Below are 20,912 nucleotides of genomic sequence, written 5' to 3' on the forward strand. Positions count from 1 at the left end.
ATGCGTATATATATATATATATAGAGAGAGAGAGAGAGAGAGAGAGAGAGAGATATGTAGCCATGCTGTATAATGTTAGTTGTGAAAATGTCTGGAATGTTGCTCAGTTCTGCATGATTTAAATATATATATATATATACATATATGTACATATATGTACATATGTGTGTGTGTGTGTGTATATATATATATATATATATATATACTTTAGAAGGCTATACCCTGAGTCCTGTATATTGTTCTGACCAGAATGTGGCCAGTCATCTATGATGTCAAACAACATCAAGACCTGAAATCATTTGATCACTCAAAGAACTTTGAATGTGCTGCCATCAGTGCTATTCAGAGAATCTGTATTCACCCAAAAAGCAAAGGAATATCTGTAATGGGAGAAAGAAAAAGGCAACTGCCCCTGTAGAGCTGCTTTCCTTTTTTTTTTTTAAAGAAGGGAGTGAAGCAGGTAAATAAAGCAGCCCTTCCTTCTATTTCTCTTTCTTTTCACTTAATCTCACCAACCTAGTATTTTATGGACCACTGGAGTTTGTGACTGCTTCCTCTTGGAAACCAAATTAACAAACCAATTTTTGTTTTGTTTATTTGTTTTTATTTTTATTTTTTTTTAGGAAACTAGAGGAAAACCAAACATGGGTTAGCAAAGGGTTCACATTGTATCCACAAGGATTATTAAAAGCCAGCACGAATCCAAGCCACTAATTCAATGTGGGATACCTTTTTTAAATTAGTTTAATTGTATTTATTCTAAAGAACCAGAACCAATGGATAGGAATTAAAGGAAAGTAGATTTTGCTTAAATATAAGAAAACTTTTCCAAATTGATGGAATCTATATTTCCATTTAACAGAAATTCTTGAGCAGCAGCAGCAACAACAAAACACTTTGAATGTTGAGGAAGAATTCAAAGGTCAGTTCTATGCAGCAATTACTCAGGACCAACTGTCCCAAACAAACCTGACTACATCTCTCCTCTCAGGGTACCAAGGGGCTGTGTTTCTATAATGCTATTAGCTTGAGACCCCATTCTGTTATGGTCCGCCCCCCCCATACTGTTAACTTCCAGTGGTTAACTACCTAGTTCCATTTAATCAGTCAGTATCAATTAGCTTTTACAAAGGAGTATTTAGAGATATATCAAGAACAGAAATACAAATATTCCCTCCCCCTTATACCTGGGAACACATTCTCCCCTATACTATCTCAGTTCCCAAGAAGAGTGGACTCAGCCTGAACATAGTTCTACATAGCAATGGTATCACCAAGTTCAGGTCCAAATATAGCATAGCTGCTGGTCAAATCCCAAAGGTCATTCCTCAGGGAATTGATACTGGATTGGCTGGCTCCAAACCCAACATGGACTCCACTCTCAGACCTCCTGATGGCTTGCTCTTGTCATGCTTCAAAGCTCACAAAGTCATAACTATCTCCAATTTCCATCATTTAACAAGAATAGACACAATAGTAACAGAAGCACCAGCCAGGTCATTAAGTTATGGACCACATCAGCCCACTTTGGTGGGGAGATGAAGGCTTGTAGTCTCTCGCTTCACAGGTTTAGCCCTTGACTAAACACAGCAGGACAAAACCAGATCAAGGTAAACACCTGGCCTGATGAGCATCTTTTGCATGTACTCCAGTTCTGACTCCAGAGACATTCAAAAAGCTTCCTCTTCACTATACGATTAGCAAACAGTCAAAAATATCTGTCAAGTCCACATGGGGATTAGATTGGCAAAGCATATTTTTTTATTTTATTTTTAATTTATGGAATAAAACAAGCATTTCCGTATTTTTTTTAAAAAGCTGATTGTACAAGAAAGTGCAAATGTACTATGAACAATTTGCTATTCCTTTCAAATACACAACAAAATTATCAGTAAATTCCTTCTTTTTCTTTTTTTCTTTCCCTGGTGCTCTAAAGATGACTACCATTAAACAAATAGGTGTATGTGTGTGTATATGTGTGTGTGTGTTTGTGTGTGTGTGTGTGTGTGTGTGTGTGTGTGTGTAAAATTATTTTATACATACTTCTATTCATCAGTTCTTCCTCTGGATGCAATAGCATCTTTTTTCATGTGTCCTTTATAGTTAATTTTGGTATTTATAATAGACAAAATAACTTATTCACTCAAAGTCATTCTTAAGTATGCTCATGAGGACTGGGTTCATTGGAAAACCTACCATTACATCTGCTTTCCTTAATAGTAATATTTTTTTCATCAGTCAAGACTTGGCTCAGAAAATGAATGATTCCTTTCAGAGCACTAAGATATATAAAGTGAATATAGCAGATATTAAAAAGAGCTGAAATGAACTTTGGGGACCCTCTAACCCAACCCTCTCATTTTACAGATGGGAAAATTGAGGTTCAAAGAGGTAAAGTGATGGATATAAGTTCACATAAGTTCTCACTGGCAGAATCTGGATGTTAGGCCAGGTTTCCCCATCCCTGGGGTAGTACTCTACGTTATGCCATACTAACGTCCATCAACGTCTGTTCTTAAAAAGTGATGGCATTTAGAAATGGCAAGCCAAATCAGCTAAACAATCCATCTTAATCAAAGAAATATTTATTGAGGGTTTGTTATGGTTGAGGCATTGTGCTGAGTGCTGGGCATACCAAGTTAAAAAAAAAATCTTCTGGCCTCAGAAAACTTCTGTTGTAATCCTAGTATATAAATATTATGTCTTTGAAAAAAAAAGAAAAGTCATTCTCATATTATAAATGTATCTATTTAATAAGGCTTCAAATTAATAAACTTAATAATTAATAAAACCTTTCCATATTGGTTATCTTTTATCAAACTACAGTGACAATAACTTTAAAACTGAAGGAAGGTGGAACAAGCATTTATATAGTACCTACTATACAGCAGGCACTATGCTAAGCACTTTACAAATATTATCTCATTTGATCCTTACAACAACCCTGTAAGGTAGATATTGTTATTATCCCCATTTTATACTTAAGGAAACTGAGGCAAACAGCCATTAAATGACTTACACAGCTAGTAAATGTTTGAGATGAGATACGAACTCAGGTCTTCCTAAATCCAGGCCCGTTATCACACTATTGTTCCCCTCTACTAATTTCCATTTCTCTATTAAGGTCTTATGTTTGATTGTAATTATTTATGTTTCAGATCAATTAAAGTATAAATACAATGTGCTGAAATATGGGGAAATAAGTATGTAGTTTTTCACCATAGGATACTTCTTTCGTATATTCCTTTTAGAAGTAAAGAAATTTGTCACAGAGGCTATTATTTAGTTATACTGAGAAGCAGACATTTCCTTAAGGTTCCATGTACTAACACATCTTCTAATTAGTCCTATTTTTTTTAAATTTTGTAGGAGGACCAGATTCTGGCTCCCATGAAGTCTCCTACACAGATTTCACTTTTCTCACACTTGTATAGAGCTCCTGTAAAATTTGTTGGTAGCTCCAGAGACAGAATGGAGCAGCTAGGTGGCCGAGTGGATAAAGTGCAAGGCCTGGAGTCAGGAAGACTCATCTTCATGAGCTCAAATCTGGCCTCAGACACTTACAGACCTGGGCAAGTCACTTAACCCTATTTGTCTCAGTTTCCTCATGTGTGAAATGAGCTGGGGAAGGAAATAGCAAACCCTTCCAATATCTGTGCTAAGAAAACCCCAAATGGCGACACAAAGAGTCAGAACATGACTCAAAAAAGAATCAATAACAACAGTCATAGAATACCCTCAGGACTTCACTAGAATGCATGCTTCATGCCAAGCACTGAGCTCAATGCAGAGATTTTCTATAGAAATAAAAATGGAGTCCTCGCTCTTGAAGAATTCTCGTCAAACTCCTTTATTTTACCAAAAAGAAATAGAACAAGGAAGGTTTATCAACTTTGCTGAGGCCACACAGGTATTATAGTGGCTGAGCAGTACTTGAAGTCAAAACTCTGATTCTAAGTTGAATATGCTTACTGTAACATACTAACTCCTTTTGTTGGAACTAGGGATACATATAAGTGCCTACTTCAAGATTTAAGAACTTAATGGGACAAAGTTTTGCCATCATGTAGCTTCTAATGTTGACCATTACTTAAAGAGATCTGACTTCAATATCAACAAGTTCCCATTTGCACCAAGTTCATCTGCAAATATATGAAGCAACACTGAGAATATGCAGGAAGAAGATGAGGCTATAGATGGCCAATGCTAAGAAATTCCCAAATTCTTAGTTTTCCGAACCCTAATATTTGACTAGAGAATAACTGAATAAAAGTGGGAATAACATAAGTTGCCAAGTACTTGTTGCATTTAAATCTCATTTTATATTCTAATAAGAATTTTATATAATTTTAATTGTATATATGTCATGTAGCTATATTAGCAATATTTATATATCTTTAAGAAAGGGGATTCCCCTATCTGGTGATTCCATGTGTCAGTTACCTGCGTCAAGATACAGGTTGCTCATCTGTCCCACCAAATAATTAACATCACCATCTTGTGGTGATGCCCTCAAACTGCAAGTATATGTTTCCTAGAGCTTAAGAAAAACCTCTTAAAGTCAAGTGCCTGATGGTGTGAGTTCATAAATTGTAATATGTTGAGAAATTAGTATCATAGAATTAAGGAGTTTCTAGAGATCATCCAGTTCAACCCTCTTGTTTCAGAGATGTGGAAACTAAGGCACAGAACATTTAAGTGATTTGCCCCCTTCTGCCGGTAGCAGAAGATCTTTTAAGGTCTGTTAACAATATGAGGATTATTTACACTGCATCTTTCCTTAGGAGCAGACACCATATCTTTGTGACCCTGCCAGTGTCTCTCACAATGCTGAGTGCATAACAATGATGCAATCAATATTAATTGACTGATCGGTTCTTGCTGATTGCATGGTACCATCTAGAGTCAGTGTCAGTCATTCTGTTCTTTCAATACCACCTAGAACCATTTTTCCACATTATCAGTTCTCTAGGGGAAGACAACTCTTCACTTGGGACCATTATTCTAAAATATACAGCAGGAAACAAGGTGGAACGGTTGGAAAGAGTGCTGGATTGGGTAGCAGAAATCTAATCAGGTCCTGCCTCTACCACCAATGAGCTCAGGAATTTGTTTTATTCACTCAGGAACTTATCAAAGGAGGGAGTTGAACTCCTAGATGATCCCTGGGGTCTTGCCCAGTTTTAACATTAAAAATAATCCTCCTTAAAGTTTGCAAAGTGCTTTCCTCATCACCCTGTGAGGAGTGTCACCAATGACATTTGCATGTCCCCATTTTACTGATCTTGAGATCATTATAGCCAGAGCAGAAAGCCACCTGAGAGGCCATCTAGTGCACTCCTCTCATGTTACAGATGAGCAAATGAAGCCCAGAGAAATAAAGTGACTTGCCCATAATGACATAGATAATAAAGGTAAGAGCTGGAATCGAAATCTATCTCCTGACTCCTAGGGCAGAGCTGTTTCCATTATATTACATTGTAAAAATAAATAAGTAAATAAATCAGAAAAATGCAGAGAATGGAATTTTCACATTCTTTCTTTGCTGAGTTATTTCAGGATTCCTGGGTTTATTATAGACTTTAGTTCAGCATAATATCTCATTTGTGTCCAGTTATTCTCTTTAGTATTTGCTATTTAAGAGGCATAATCCTTGTTTCTCCAATCAGATTGTACACTGCTTGAGAACAGTCATCCTAGTCAGGCAGAAAGAGCGCAAGCTATGGTCTCATAGGATCTTGGTTCCAATCCCATCTATGACACTATTAGTGGTGTGAAATTGGGCAAATCACTTTACCTCAATTGCCTCAGTTTTAAAAAGAAGTTAGACTCAATGACTTCTAAGATTCTTTTCAGCTCTAGATGAACGAGTTAAAGAGTAAATGAAACAAACACTTATTAAGTACTTATCAGATGCCAAGAGGCAGCTAGGTGGCAAGTGGATAGAGTGTAGGAAGTCAGGAAGAACTGAGTTCAAATATGACCTCAGGCACTTTCTAGCTGTGTGACCTGGGCAAGTCACCCTGTTTGCCTCAATTTCCTCATCTGTAAAATGAGCTGGAGAAGAAAAAGGTAAACCACTCCAGTGTCTTTGCCAAGAAAATACCAAATAGAGTCATGAAGAGTTGAACAGGACTGAAATGTCTGACCACCACCACCAACTACCATAGGCCAACTACCATGTACTAAGTACTACACATACAAATGCAAAAGAAAAGATAATCCTCACCCTCAAGGAGTTTCAAGAGGAGAGGTAGCTAGGGAAAGACTTTATTTATTTATCCTTATTATTTATTTATTTATTTATCCTTATTTAAAGGAGTGGTGAATAGGATAAATACCTTCCACCTAGGAACAATGGCATTGATTTGGTCATGATTCATAGCCCCAGAATTTGTGGGGAAATGGGAGAACCTTAAAGGCTGAAAAATGCTTAGAGTGCTTTTCCTGAAACCCAGTTCTTGGCTGGGGGCTGAGGCGGGGAAGGGTGAAAAGCAACTGAGGTTGAGTGACTTGCCCAAGGTCACACAGCTAGTAAGTGCCTGAGTCAAATTTGAACTCAGATTCTCCTGACTCCAGGGCCAATGCTCTATTCGCTGTACCACCCAGCTGTCCCCCTCAAATAGTGTTCTAAGAGAGGTAGTCACCAATAACAGCTATATAGTGCAGTGGATAGAGCACAGGTCCTGGATTTAGTTAGACCAGAGTTTAACTCCAGAAGAGTACTGAACAAAAACAATAAAGTAATCAGTCCCAAGAGAGGAGCCCCAGAGCAAAAGTTTCTCCAAGCCATGGTCTTCTGGTATAGACAGCTTTGTCAAGATATTGTGGCTTGTGGAGAAAATGGTCAGAGAGAAGAAAGTAAAGACTAGAGACTATACTAGAGGGATTGGACCAGATCACACCTTTGAAAACCCTTCCAAATCTAGATTAAGTATTCTATGACCCTTAGCAATGGAATTTTTTAAGAAATATTCTACACCCTCTGAAATGCCTAGTATAGCCCTGGGCATATAGTAGGCACTCAGTAAACATATGCTAATTGTTTTATTGGTTCTTTAGGTTCTCTGGTTCATTCCCTCTGTCTTGGGAACATCCTATTTTGCATGGCAACATTATTTAAATGCTTTGCACATCCCTGTAAACAATGGATTGTCTTTATCCTCACTTGTGTTTTATAACTTACTATAGTTGAAAATAAAAATTGTCATCTAGTGGACAACACTCAAATGGTTAAAACATATGTATGTATGTATGTATGTATGTGTGATTAAATAGAAAGTGATATTTGTATCATTCCTATATAGGATTTCATGATGCCTTGAGCACATTAAGTACTTAATCAGTGTTCAGGTGGAATGAATCTAATTCAGCAAAAGTAAAAGTTTTGTGATTCACTCCACATGCCCAGGGTCAGTGAGCTATTATTATACCAGGTAGAAGAATGTCACTTAGGATATACTTAACAATGCCTTTCATAAGTGCCATAGATTAGAATCTGTTCCTGAGAGAAGCCGGGCTGGCTTGGACTTCCACTCCTTCAGAAGGAATTAAGGATGCAATCTTTAACGTCTGCTAAGTCGGCCACAAGGGACTATATTTCAATGTATCATCCAAAAACCATTCTTAGAGCGAAGCCGACTTCACTTCCCACCCCATCATTCTAATCCAGAGACCTGCACAATTCAGGTCCTCATTTAGGGAGCTGGGCATGCAGTTTTCCGGTCTAGAGCTGCAAGTCAGCGGAATGAGCTCACCTGACACCATGGGAGCTGATGAACAGCTTGCAGTTTCCAGGCAGCCCTTGGTGTGATTTGAAGTCCACTTGAAATTACCTCTGACTGGAGAATTTTCATCTACTGAAGAGTAGCTCAATCAGAGTTAGCCTCCCTTTCAGAAGACATTTTTTTTAAAAGCCTGCTTTTAGACTCTAAATCTGTCTTTACAGAATGACCAATATGGCAAAACTAGCCTCATCTAGTAGGATTTGACTTGTACACTTAAGATTGTTCTCCAACAGGTGATGTACATAGACTGTACCTCTGTGTGTTTTCTCTCCTAGGTCCTACCCTGACCAAGACTCATGTGAAAACAGCTTCCCTCGGATTAGCAGGAAAGGCCAGGTCTCCCTTGCTTCCCGTGTCAGTCCCCACAGCCCCCGAAGTGTCTGAAGAAGGCCACAAGCAGCCGGAGGATCCAGCCAGCGTAAGCACACTTGTCACATTCAACCTAACAATGCCATATACTGCCTTGTAGTATATTCAGGAGGAGAAAGAACCTTCAATTACTTTGTGTTTTCTCCTCTGTACTTGATGAGTAGAAGTCAAATGACTAGAATATAAACTCCTTTCAGGAATTTATTTTTTAAGTCTGGGGGTTGAATTAGGTTTTTCAATCTAATTTTCTTTGCCTTCCACATCTATATCTATAGGACCATTGCCAATGATGTTTTGAAGATTGATTGATTCTAAGCCCCTGCAAAACCTTAACTATTAAAAAAAAGATGGAATTTTAAACTTTATTTTCTATTTATTAAGGCAGGGGAATATGCTAATTAAGGTCTTTGGCAATGATTTTCAACAAAAAAAAGGTTGCAACAGGAAGGATTCCTACTTAACAGTGAAAATAGCTGGCATTTATATAGCACTTTAAGGTCTGCAAAGTGCTTTATAAATAACATTATTTTACTGTCAGAACAAACTTGGGAGGTAGGTGCTCTTAATTATTCTCATTTTACAGATGAGGAAATTGAGACAGGTTAACTTGCTCACAGTCACACAGCTATTGTCGGAGGCTCCATTTGAACTCAAGATCGTCCTAAATCTACATTCAACATTTTATTTACTATACCACTTTTTGTTGTTATTCAGTCATTTTTCAGTCGTAGCTGACTTTTTGTGATCCCATTTGATAGAAATACTGGAATAGTTTGCCATTTCCTTCTCTAGCTCATTTTACAGATGAGGAAACTGAGGAAAACAGGGTTAAGTGACTTGCCCAGGGTCACACAGCTAAGTAAGAGTCTGAGGCCAGATTTGAATACACAAAGATGTCTTTCTGACTTCAGGCCTAGCACTCTATCCATTGCACTACCTGGCTACCTAGAAAAATTTCTACCATCCCCCCAAAAAATTTAATTTAGTCAAACAACTGGTTTTTATTAGTTGTTTTTTAAAGCAGGTTAGACATTATTTCCTTGTATTTCTTTTCAAAATATTCAGCTGAATATCTGGATTCAGCCATATGAAAGTTTGGTTGTTTGTTTTGCTTTTTAATGGCTTGTGTGTGTGTGTGTAAATGCTTCCTGAATCATCAGAAATTGCTGGTACTAAGTGACTGAGAATGAGAAGAGATACAAGACAAAAAGGAAAGATAAAGACTGAAGGGAAGCATTGGAGACACAATAGAGATACCAAGAAAATAGAAGACAGGGAAATGGAAGTCACTAATAGAAGAGGGAGGGGGGAGTGTTATTTCCCCAGGAAAGAAAGAAAGAAACAAAAAGCAATTCTTAGAAAATAAGAGAAAATAAGGAAGGGAAAACAGATGAAGGGATTGGATAAAAAGAAAAAACTAGAGAAACAAAATGTATTGTGAGAAAGTTGAAAGAAGGTTGCATTTACAGAAACACAAGACAGTTATTTAGAAAAGCATAAAGTATCTTAGAATAGATTTGAGAGGGAAAAAGATCATTTTAAAGGGCTAAGGAAGTAGTACGTCAGATCTGCTAGGGAAGAAAAAGAGAATTAGAGGAGAAGAAAGAAGACAAGAAAAACTAATTTTAATTATGTTCTGCTGTTTCATTTGGATCTTATTCCAACATGTATCATAGAATGAAAACAAACAACCAAACTTTCTAACAGCTTCTGTTTTCTGTATGCACAGATGCTGATTTTGCAAAGCATGCAAATAATATCAACATAGCACAACACTATCAAAGAATAATTTGTTTCAGATACATAACAAGTTGTGGGCAATAGAGCCAACTTTTATTTTTCTTTTTACAAAGTAGTTAATTGAAGCAGAACATGACAATGCGTTGCATCCCCAGGGCTTTTACTTGGCCATGATGTAGTATATAGAATATTAGAAACAGCAAGACCTGAGCTAGAAATCAACATCTGATCTTTCTAAGCTGTATAATCATGAGTAGATCTTTTAGCCATCATGATCCTCAGTCTCCTCATCTGTAAAAAGGTGATAATAATACCTCCATCCCAGGATTATTATAAATCTCAAATGAGAAAATGTATACAAAGCATTTAGCTAATGTAAAGGACTATATAAATGCTAGCTAATAATAAGGCATAGGAATTTTGGGAGGAACTGTGATTTTGTCAGTCAGTGTAGGGAACCTTGGGTGAGATCTCTCTTCACTGATATGGATATAGCCCATTTTTTACCAATGACCTAAGTTCTAGAGAGTTCTAGAGGCAGTGAGAGGTCAAGTGAGTTGTTCAAGGTCATACGACTAATAAGAGTCAGAGGTAGGATGAGGGATGTGGGATATGAATTTTGATCTTTGATTTCAGATCCAGCATTCTATACAACTATTTCACACCAACTAATAGCAACAACAACACATATTAGATTGTTGAATCTCTGTCTTAAATAGATTATGATGTTTATCTCATGCCCATTTAAATTGAAGAAGTATCACAAGCAATGAACCACATCCACAACAGACCAGGAAAGAATTTCTGGTGTTATTAACACAGTCTTACCACTGGTGTTCCCTTTGGGTTCTGTGTGTCCACATGAATCGGATAAGGCAAGGTTTGGATTTAAAAGTAGCTGTTATGCTTATTACACAATTTAACTTTATATTTGTTTTGCCCAAGGGGTTTGAGCCAAGTTCTAATGATTTTTTTTTTGCAATGCAGAGAATAGATCTGTTTATGAAATATCTCATTACATGACATATTAAATAGTGCTTTCTTGCCTAAAGTTGACCCTAATAAGAATAATAACTAGCATTTAAATAGTATTTTTATGTCTGCAAAGCCCTTTAGATGTTATTTTATTTGATCTTCACAACAACTCTATGAACATGTGCTATATTATTCTTCCCATTGGCAGTGAAGAAACAAGCAGACAGAAGTTAAGTGATTTGTCCAGGATCATAAAGCCATGATATAGTAGGATTCAAACTCAGGTCTTTTGATTCTGAGTCCAATACTCTATTGTGCCATCTACTTTCTTGTTGTTTTCGTTGTTCGATCATTTCGGTCATGTCAGCTCTTCTGGACCCCATCTTGGTTTTCTTACCAAAGATAATGGAAACAATTGCCATTTAATTTTCCAGCTCATTTTATAGATGAGGAAACCCAGTAGGTGGAGCAGTGGTTAGAGTGCTGGGCCTGAAGTCAGGAATTCTTACCTTCCTGAGTTCAAATCTGACCCAAGACATTTAATACCTGTATGATCCTGAGCAAGCCACTTAATCCTGTTTGCTTCAGTATCCTCATCTGTAAAATGAGCTGGAGAAGGAAATGGTAAACCACTCCTGTATCTTTGCCAAGAAAACACCAAATAAGGTCACAGAGTTGGACACAACTGAAAAGACTGAACAACAACAAGAAATACAGATAATCCAAGATTTAAAAAAAATCTAGGTAGTATAAGATATGACTTTAGGCAAATCATTTTGTTTCTCTGGATCTCAGGTTCTTATCAGTAAGAGGAAGAAACTTGAATAGATAGATATCTCTAAATTATATAATTCTAACAATTACTTTTATATAATTTATCCAGTTAATAACCTCAATTTATTCCTTCTTTGTCATAGATAGAGTTTATGGTTAATACTTGTGTGGCCAAACTTACAGGGTATCAATTCCCACAAGGACTTTGGACTCAAAGATTAAGTTCAGAGGTGGAGGTGGGGGTAGGGGGAAGGGAAGATATGGGATTCTCTCAGATTGGCTCATTTCTACTACCTGGTAGTAACCCCAAAAGAAAATGTCTAAAACAAAACTTAGCTCATGTGTAGGGTTTATACACACATACACACACAGAGACACATACACATATACACATATATATACATATGTGTATGGACATATCTATATGTGTGTATATATATACATATATGTATGTATGTATATGTATGTGTGTGTGTGTGTGTGTGTGTGTGTATATAAAAGACTAATAGGTTCCCTTCTAAAACACAGTTTTGTTGTTTGGTTTTTCCTTACTCTTTGTAAACCCTCAAATGGTTTGTTTGCCATTTCCTTCTCCAGTTCATTTAACAGATGAGGAAACTGAGGTAAACAAGGTTAAATAATTTGCCCAGGGTTATACAGCTAGTGTCTGAGGCCAGATTTCAACTCAGGAAGATGAGTCTTCCCCACCTCAGGCCTGGCACTCTATCCACTGTGCCACCTAATTGCCTAGAAGATGTACTCCATGTAAAATGTAAATATCAAGTATAAGATTGGGGATTATTTTCTCCATCATAGCAAATCCTTAAGACAGAACAAAATGCAAAAGGCAACTGGGTGTCAGAATGAATAGAGCTCTGAGCTTGGAGTCAGAAAGACCTAAGTTCAAAAATCAGATTTCAGACATTACTAATTGTGTGATCCTTAACAAGTCACCTAATCTCAGCCTGGAAAAATTGGCATAATAACAGCACTTACCTCTGAGTGCTGTCGTGAGAATCAAATGAGATAATATATGTAAAGCTCATAGCACAGTGCCTGGAGTACAGTAGGTACTTAATAAATGTTTGTTTCCTTCCTTCTTTCCAAAAACGCACGTTAAGAAATTCAGAAACATAAAACATCTCAAATAGCCATTTATAATCATTATGATTTCCTAGGGGGTGAGAAAACTTTGTGAGACTGCTGAACGGATAGTTAGTAAATATTGCTCTTTCCCCTCAGCTCTGCACTTCCTGAACAACTCACAAGGTGCAGATATTCTATCCAATGTGACTATGACTTGGGCTTTATTTAGACCTTTCACTAAAGAATCCTTTTGGTGATGACAATCTTCTCTGAAAATGGTGCTATTTTGACAAATAAGTCCAAGTGGTCAGTTGACATCCAAATCTGAAATTTCTGAATTCTCAAAATTCACAAAGGCTGCTACTGGAGCTAAAAACATCCATTCATTCCTTAGGATTGCTGGGCATTGTCTTGTTCTCAGTGAAGAAAACAGAAAGCAGAAGACAGGGTCCAGGGACTCAGGTTCACTTGAACAAACACAGATTCTCACTGTCACGTGTTTGTAGCTACCATTGCCACTTAGAAGGGGAGAAGAGAAAAATCATGCCATTACCTCTCTCTGGAAGTCCAAGAAAGAAAGTAGGAGATGGGTTCCAAGAAAGGCAAGACCCAAAGATAGAAGGTGGAATCATTTGTACTTCTGTTCTAGAACACCAAGGGAGGTTTTGGCTTCATCTTTTCTGTTGTTGTTGTTGTTGTTGTTGTTTTCCTAATTTATTATTTATTTTTAACATTCTTTTTTTTTTCTTTGAGTTCCAAATTCTCTTCTTCCCTCTAGCTCCTCTTACACTCATTGAGAAGGCAAGCAATATAGTATCAATTATACATGTAAAATCTTGCAAAACCTATTTCCATATTAGGCATGCCACAAAAAAAGCAAGAAAAATAAAGTGAAAAATTAAGTTCAATTTGCACTCTGAATTCATCAGTTCTCTCTCTGGTGGTGGAGAGTATTTTTCATCATGAGTCCTTCAGAACTGTCTCAGATCATTGTATTGATTAGACTAGCTAAGTCTTTCACAGTTAATCATTGTTACAATATTATCATTACTATGAACAATGATTTCCTGGTTCTGATCACTTCACTCTGCATCAATTTATATATATTCAGATTTTTCTAAAACCATCCTGCTCATCATTTCTTACAATACAATAGTACTTCATCACAATCATATACCATAACTTTGTCTATTCCCCAATTGATGGGCATCCCCTCAATTTCCAATTTTTTGCTACCACAAAGAGTTGCTATAAATATACTTGTCATATAGATCCTTTTTCCTTTTCCTTTGATCTTTTTAGGATACAGACCTAAAAGTGATATTGCTGAGTCAAAAGGTATGCACAGCCCTTTGTGAAGAGTTCCAAATTGTTCTTCAGAATGTTCACAATTCCACCAGCAGTGCATTAGTGTAGCAATTTTTTTTCACACCACCTCCAGCATTTATCATTTTCTTTTTCTGTCACGTTAACTAATCTGATAGGTGTGAGGTGGTACCTCAGAGTTGTTTTAATTTGTGTTTCTCTGATCAACAGTGATTTAGAGCTTTATTTCATTTGACTATAGATAGCTTTGATTTCTTCTTCTGAAAACTGCCTATTCATAGCCTTTGACCACTTGTCAATTAGGGAATGGCTCTTATTTTTATAAATTTGACTCAGTTCCCTACATATTTGAGAAATGATGCCTTTATCAGAAAAACTTGCTATAAAAGTGTTTGTTACTTCATTGTCTATTATTGTTTAGCAAAATGTAGTTTCCCTGATTTGGATCAGTCTTGAATCAACTTCAATAATTACTCTCTCTCCTCTCAGTCATGGGGAAATACAGGGGCTAATCAGGAACTGACACATCATTCTAAAGTGACTGTCCTTCCCAAAGTGCATGTCTATCAGTGCTGAGCTATAATCAGAGTTATGCTCACACCAGCTCTGCCAATTCTTAAATTTTCAGTGTGAGCATTGACACCTCTTAAATTGGTGAATGGTGAAATGGTCAAAATGGTAAATCAGAGCTTGATGTATTGTTGGTTGTCTAAAATTAAGAAAGAATAAAGAAAATGTTAATAGTATATATTAAACTCAAAAGTCAGCCAACTGTTAAACATTTACCAGGATATGTCTGCAGCAACAATATATGTCTATCTCAATGGGAAATGCCAATTTATGACAAAGGTCCAGGTTCTGTGGATAGGAGGACCCAATCAGAAATTTCCTGATCAGACCCCTCATATACTTAAGTATCCTATTTAATGGTCTTTGGCTGGTTAGATCACTTGAATAGTTCACACTAAAATTGAGGCCAAGGTTAGGTTTATTATCCCCATGTAGCATTATTCTGAATGATGGCTAGGAAAAGCACCTCAAAACCAAGATAGCCATCTTGCAAATGTCTGCCTTTGTTCACATAATGAACTAAGTGACTCTGGATAGTTTAATACAAATTCATCGTACTACTGGCTGGGTGCATCCTTTGTCCCACAGAAATAATCTAAGCACACAGATACTTCTTCAATCCTTTGCTAAGTAGACCTAAAGGATTAGTGGTAATTATCAAGGAACCTCCTTCCCTTGGCTTTGAAAAGAGAGGTTGAACTTGGTAACCTTCTAAGCTCCCTCCCAGCTCAAATATTCTTTGTGAAACCATGAGCATATGTGTGAGAGCAGAGACATTGCAGGAACGATGAATATGGGTATAACTTTTCATTCAAGAACATCAACTATGTAAATAAAAATTCATTATTTTAAAAGCTCTATCTCTTAAGTTATGTGAGTGTAGCTCAGGTAGATGATTTCATGAGTTGCTATACCATCATCCCATTATTCCCCATTTCACAAATGAGGAAACTGAGGCTGAGAGGTTACTTGATTAGCCCATGGCCACATAGAGTCTGAGGCAAGATTTGAGCTCATCTTTTTGAAGCCAACTCCAGTTCTCTCTCCAGCTGCCCCTCAAAAATTGGGTTTTGAGCCTTGGCTCTTCCATTTGAGAGAGCTATATGACCAAGGTTGAGTTACTTAACTTCTGTGAGCTTCAGTTTCATCAACTGTAGAAAGAGAAACTGAACTAGAGAATCTCTAAATTCTCTTCCATTGCTCAACATTCTGTCATTGACCATCTAGTGAAAGATTGCCTGGTCAATAGATTATGAGCTCACAGCAATTAAATTGAGGATCTTAAATTCAAACTCAACTGTGTCTTCTTCCAGAGCTTTATTAATTCCTCCCCAATAGGTGCCAGTTCCCCCCCAAAAAAAATTACCTTGTTATAATTTTGTGTATATTTCATATTTGATTTTATGTGTATGAATTGTTTTCCACAAAGGAATGTAAATATCCCTTGAGCGTAGAGATTCTCTACTCTTGTTTTTGTATCTCCAAGTGCTCAGCACATAGTAGGTATTTAATAAATGTTTGTTAATTGATTAGATATGTTAAAATTAATATCCTCACAACTCATGATTAGGGCAATGTTGGGGTTTTTTGACATTTTGCAGAGAAGGAAATGGAATCACAGAGAGTTCGTGATGACTCAACATCACAGCTTTTGTTGTTGTTGTTCAATTGTTTCAGTCATATTTTCTTGGCAAAGATACTTCAGTGATTTGCCATTTTGTTCTCTAGCTTGTTTTTTACAGATGAAGAAATTGAGGTGAAGTGACTTGCCCAGGGTCATACAACCAGTTAGTTAGTTAATGACAAATCCTAATTTAGAAAAACCAGGAATCTCCCAGTAGATTATGCCTATAGTATAACCATGTGGCCTGTCTATCTAGACATTTCAGTCTTCACAGTTGATTTCAACAGAAGAAATTATGTTCAACATCTGCTAGAAGTTTAACAGCTCAGTTAAACATTGCCTAGGGAATTTGGGAGATATCTACAGATTTCCTGGCAAAGTAGGAAAAAAAAAACATATTTCAGACCAAGAAACCTGGAATTGAATTCCATTTTCAACAAATACCAATTGTATGATCATTATCTCCATGCCTCAGCTTCTTTTTCTGTAAAATGTTGATCTGAGTACTGGAATCCTAATATTTGTTTTACTTAAGTCACAAGATTATAGGTGAAATTATCTTGTATATCATAAATGTTATATATCTATATCTGTATCTACATATCTATATCTATATCTGTATCTCTCTCTCTCTTTCTCTCTCTCTCTCTCTCTCTCTCTCTCTCTCTCTCTCATTCTTTCCTATACCTTGTCCTTTGGTCAAATGACAAACTGTGTCTGTTGTCAGAGGATTAGCATAACTAAATTCAAACAAGCTCAATACTAGGTTGAATTTTTCAGCCACAGAGATCCTAGGAACCTCTATGCTAAATCTATATAAAGCACTTGTGACCTGCATTAGTGGAAGGAATAAGGAAATATCCATACTATCAAAAGAATATCCTTAAAGTATTGAAGAATGTTGTTATTGAGTTGTTTCAGGCACGTCCAACTCCTCTTGATCTCATTTGGGGTTTTCTTGGCAAAGATACTGAAGTGGTTTGCCATTTCCTTCTCCAGCTCATTTTTTGCAAATGAGGAACTAAAGGTAAACAGAGTTAAGTGACTTGCCCAGGGTTACACAGCTAATTTCTAAGGAAGGAATTAAACTCAGAAAGATAAGTCTTCCTGACTCCAGGCCCAGCACTCTATTCACTGCACTATCTAGCTGTCCAGTTGAAGGATGACATGTCCTAAATTCATAGTACATTTGTGGTAGGAAAGGAGTTGATCAGATAGGCCTATTCACTTGATACCCCTACACACTTTCTCTAGTTGATAAAATCACAGGAAGGGGCAAATAATAAAAACAGTAAGATGTCTCTGTGTTAAATAAAGTATAGAGTATGGACAGTTACCCTTTTATGAAGTGTGAAGTTATTTTTATTATAGAGAATAACTAGCCCTTCCATAGTGAAGACTGGGTCATGCCATTGATGACTTTAAGGAAAAAAAAAAAAAAAGGACATACTCTCCAAAGTTAAGGTAGGGAATAGCTTTAAGGAGTTAGATGCCTACAATCTAGAGGAGAGACAGCTATGAAAAAAAAAACATAAACAAAACAAAACAAATTACCGGTTCTTTAGAGGAGATCATGTTTTATCTTTCCCTTTGCATCCTTGCCTGAGCTATCAGAGGAAGGGAGTTTTTCTATCCTCCCACTTTCATAACCCATGGCACTTTGTAGCAGAGCTATTTACCTATTAAGAGACACTGTACCTGTCAGGGATCAAGGCAAAATAGAGGCAGTGTATGGAGACAGCTCTGAATAGTGTGACCCTTGGCAGCAGAGAAGAGAGCCAGCTATATATTTAAGAACAAATTCATCCTGGCAGGTAGGAGTTGAGCTACAGAGAACATCAGGCCCAGAGATCTCATGTGAATGATCTGCCCTGAAGACATCTTGAACTGGGGGTAGGAGGGAGACAAAATGAGGATGCTCCAAGAACATAAAGAATATTGGGACCTTATGGTACCAGAGGCATGAGTTGTTTTAACTACATATGTTCCTTGTTAGCCTCATCACCAATTTACTTTATGGGTATGACCAGTCTTCTAATTAATGTTGTATGTATTTATGGAAATAGATATCCTAGGTTTATGGAGAGGGTGGGGTGGGGAAGAGGAATATTTTGCATGCCTTTTCTTTCAGCTACCTATATCTATGGGCTGGCTATTAAAAGTAGGCTCACCAGTAGTGACTGATGAGATATAGTTTTAGGAATGAAGAATCTCTGACCATATTTGAACCTAAGTAGCAGTCATCCCTCTAGGGGACCATCCTATGAGGGTGAATTGTGAGTTACTACAGGTTGATATTCAACAGTTCTATCCATAAGCATTCCCAGCTCTGGGAGAGCCAATTTTGCTTAATGGCAAACTATTTAAAATTAAAATGCCCCATATTGTATCCAAAAGAAAAGAAATTAAATATAAATCTTTACTGTGAAATACTACTGAATGTAGAATCATAAAATCAGAGTTAGAAGGGGTTTTAGAGGGCATCTGTTCCCAGAGGTGGCAAAAACAGGACAACCACAGTGTAGTCCATGACACTCCCACTGTAGCCTGAACCAGATTAAATTGTATTTGGGGAAATGTTTAACAAAATAAATAAAAATACAATAGAACATAGGTGATGTTCATATATGGTTTTTTAAGTCAATACTTAGCCCACAGGGATCCTTATGTATGGTTTAGTGGCCCCCAATTTCTATTTGAGTTTGACATCACTGGTCTGGTCCTAACCCCCAACTGATATGTGTCCTTTTCGCTATAGCCACCCAAAGTGACCCTCTAACCTCTGAAGATTCCCTGTGGACTTTTTACAAAATCCCATTTCACTTAGGGACAAATGTAAAATTAAGGATTTTTTCATCACATTGTATCTACCTGTGGTAGCTTTAGGTAGTTTCCTGACTAAAACTTTTCTAAGAGAGGCAGCATGGTGCCAAGGAAAGAAGACTGAAGAAGTCAGAGGACCTGGGATTCAAATCTCCCCTACTTGGGTGACCTTGAACAAGTCACTTAACTTCCTGAGTCTCGGTTTTCTCATTTGCAATGCCAGGGGGTTGAATTATATAGTTTCTGAGGTCTGTGGATCTATGATCCTATGATAAAAGGCTATGAGGTACTTTTGTAGTGACACAGAGCTAACTGCCTGGGACTAGACTTTCTATATCTCATAGTCCTTCAGGTCTTACTATGCACTGATGACTTGCGTTCTCTCTTCACAGGTATATGAGCAGGACGATTTGAGTGAACAAATGGCAAGTTTGGAAGGGCTAATGAAGCAACTCAATGCCATCACAGGCTCAGCCTTCTAAAAGTTGTGAATTGAGAAGATGGATTATCCAAGACCATGCAGCATATCAGGATTTCATTCACAGAAAGATGTGCCCACAAACACCTGCACACATAAAACACATCACCTGATCCCCAGTACTGTCTAGTGAAAGGAAGATCCTCAAGTGGTTTGGAGAGGTAGATGCCACCCACCTAGTGCCCATTGTGCATCTCAAAGTTCTCAAAATGGAGACAACAACAACATCAACAGCAAAGGAGTGTTTCACAGCAAGATCAAAGTTAAAGTCTCTAGAGTATCTCTGGCCTTTGGCTTTGATCAGCTAGCCACACATAGTGACTATATTCGCATAAATAATGCATCTGTTTCCCATAATCAGGGCCTGCAGTTCTGTAGGTTTTGTTTTGTTTTGTTTTATTTTTTAAATGTGTCAGTCTAGTGTTACAACATGCAAGTGCATTATTTAAACCTATTCTATGTCATGGTAAAATCAGTGGAGATCACTTGTCTTTTACTTTCAACCACAAAACACCCCTGGGAAATTCTTACTACACAGCACCAAAGGATTGGATGTATTCCCCAACAGCACAAAAAAAAAATAAACAAAAACAAAAGAGACAATGAATGCCTATTGTTTTATAATTCAGTCATTCATCTTGCACAAGTGGTGGGTATTAGCAAGTGGCTATAAAAATTCACCCATTTTCCTCAAGTATATCCACTCTTGGTTAGCATTTATGTCTGGAGAACAGAGAATAGAAACATAAAAAATCTGCAATGGGTGGCATCCTGCCAGCTACAGTGCATTTTTGGAAAGAGGATACAATATGCAATCTTCTCAGACACACAGTAATTATGAGCTTAAGCTTGTATTAGAACACTTTTCAACATGGGTGGCTTTGGGGCCATACCACACTGTGATGACATTTCAAAGCTTCACCAAGGCCATCCTTCTTCAGGCGCCCAGGCAGGACTGAAGGCCTTCCCTCTTCCCCAGAGACTCTGTCCTCCACAAAAGATGGCTGACTTCATAATCTGCCTGGCAAGGACACCGGTGATCTCTTCACTTCTTGTAAGAAACAGCAAACTGTTGAAGAGCAGACAGGAAGGAAGCGAAGGCAGAGTTCTTCGCTCAAGAGGACTGCATCCTTGGGCCCTTCCTGATTCTCCTGACAGGTCACTGAGACAACTGGACCCGGCCACACATTGGCCAGTGGTGACCACTGAGGCCTATTGCTGTGATGAGCTCCAGGCTGTCAGGGAGCAGAGGGAAAGGCCCCATTTGACACTTATGAAACTTCATAAACCCAATGGATCTTTCTCAAAGTTGTGTCTCATGATTCAGGAGGGGTTTCCAAGTGGCATCTTCATTCTCTGC

At 37.5% G+C, this 20,912-nt stretch overlaps 1 protein-coding gene across 1 annotated transcript in view; it reads left to right on the forward strand.

Annotated features, from left to right (window-relative positions):
• Positions 1-19,556, forward strand: part of DCC (DCC netrin 1 receptor) — a gene marked incomplete at its 5' end in the record, with an annotated part of 954,021 nt that extends 934,465 nt beyond the window's left edge. The window contains 2 exons of the mRNA XM_027869065.1: positions 8,063-8,205; positions 19,467-19,556. Of these exons, the coding sequence (XP_027724866.1) occupies positions 8,063-8,205; positions 19,467-19,556 (233 nt within the window). The remainder of the gene's footprint in view (positions 1-8,062; positions 8,206-19,466) is intronic.
• Between the last annotated feature and the right edge of the window lie 1,356 nt (positions 19,557-20,912).

This window comes from Vombatus ursinus, unplaced genomic scaffold (genome assembly GCF_900497805.2).
Source record: "Vombatus ursinus unplaced genomic scaffold, bare-nosed wombat genome assembly UNPS02014791.1, whole genome shotgun sequence".
Lineage (NCBI taxonomy): Eukaryota > Metazoa > Chordata > Mammalia > Diprotodontia > Vombatidae > Vombatus > Vombatus ursinus.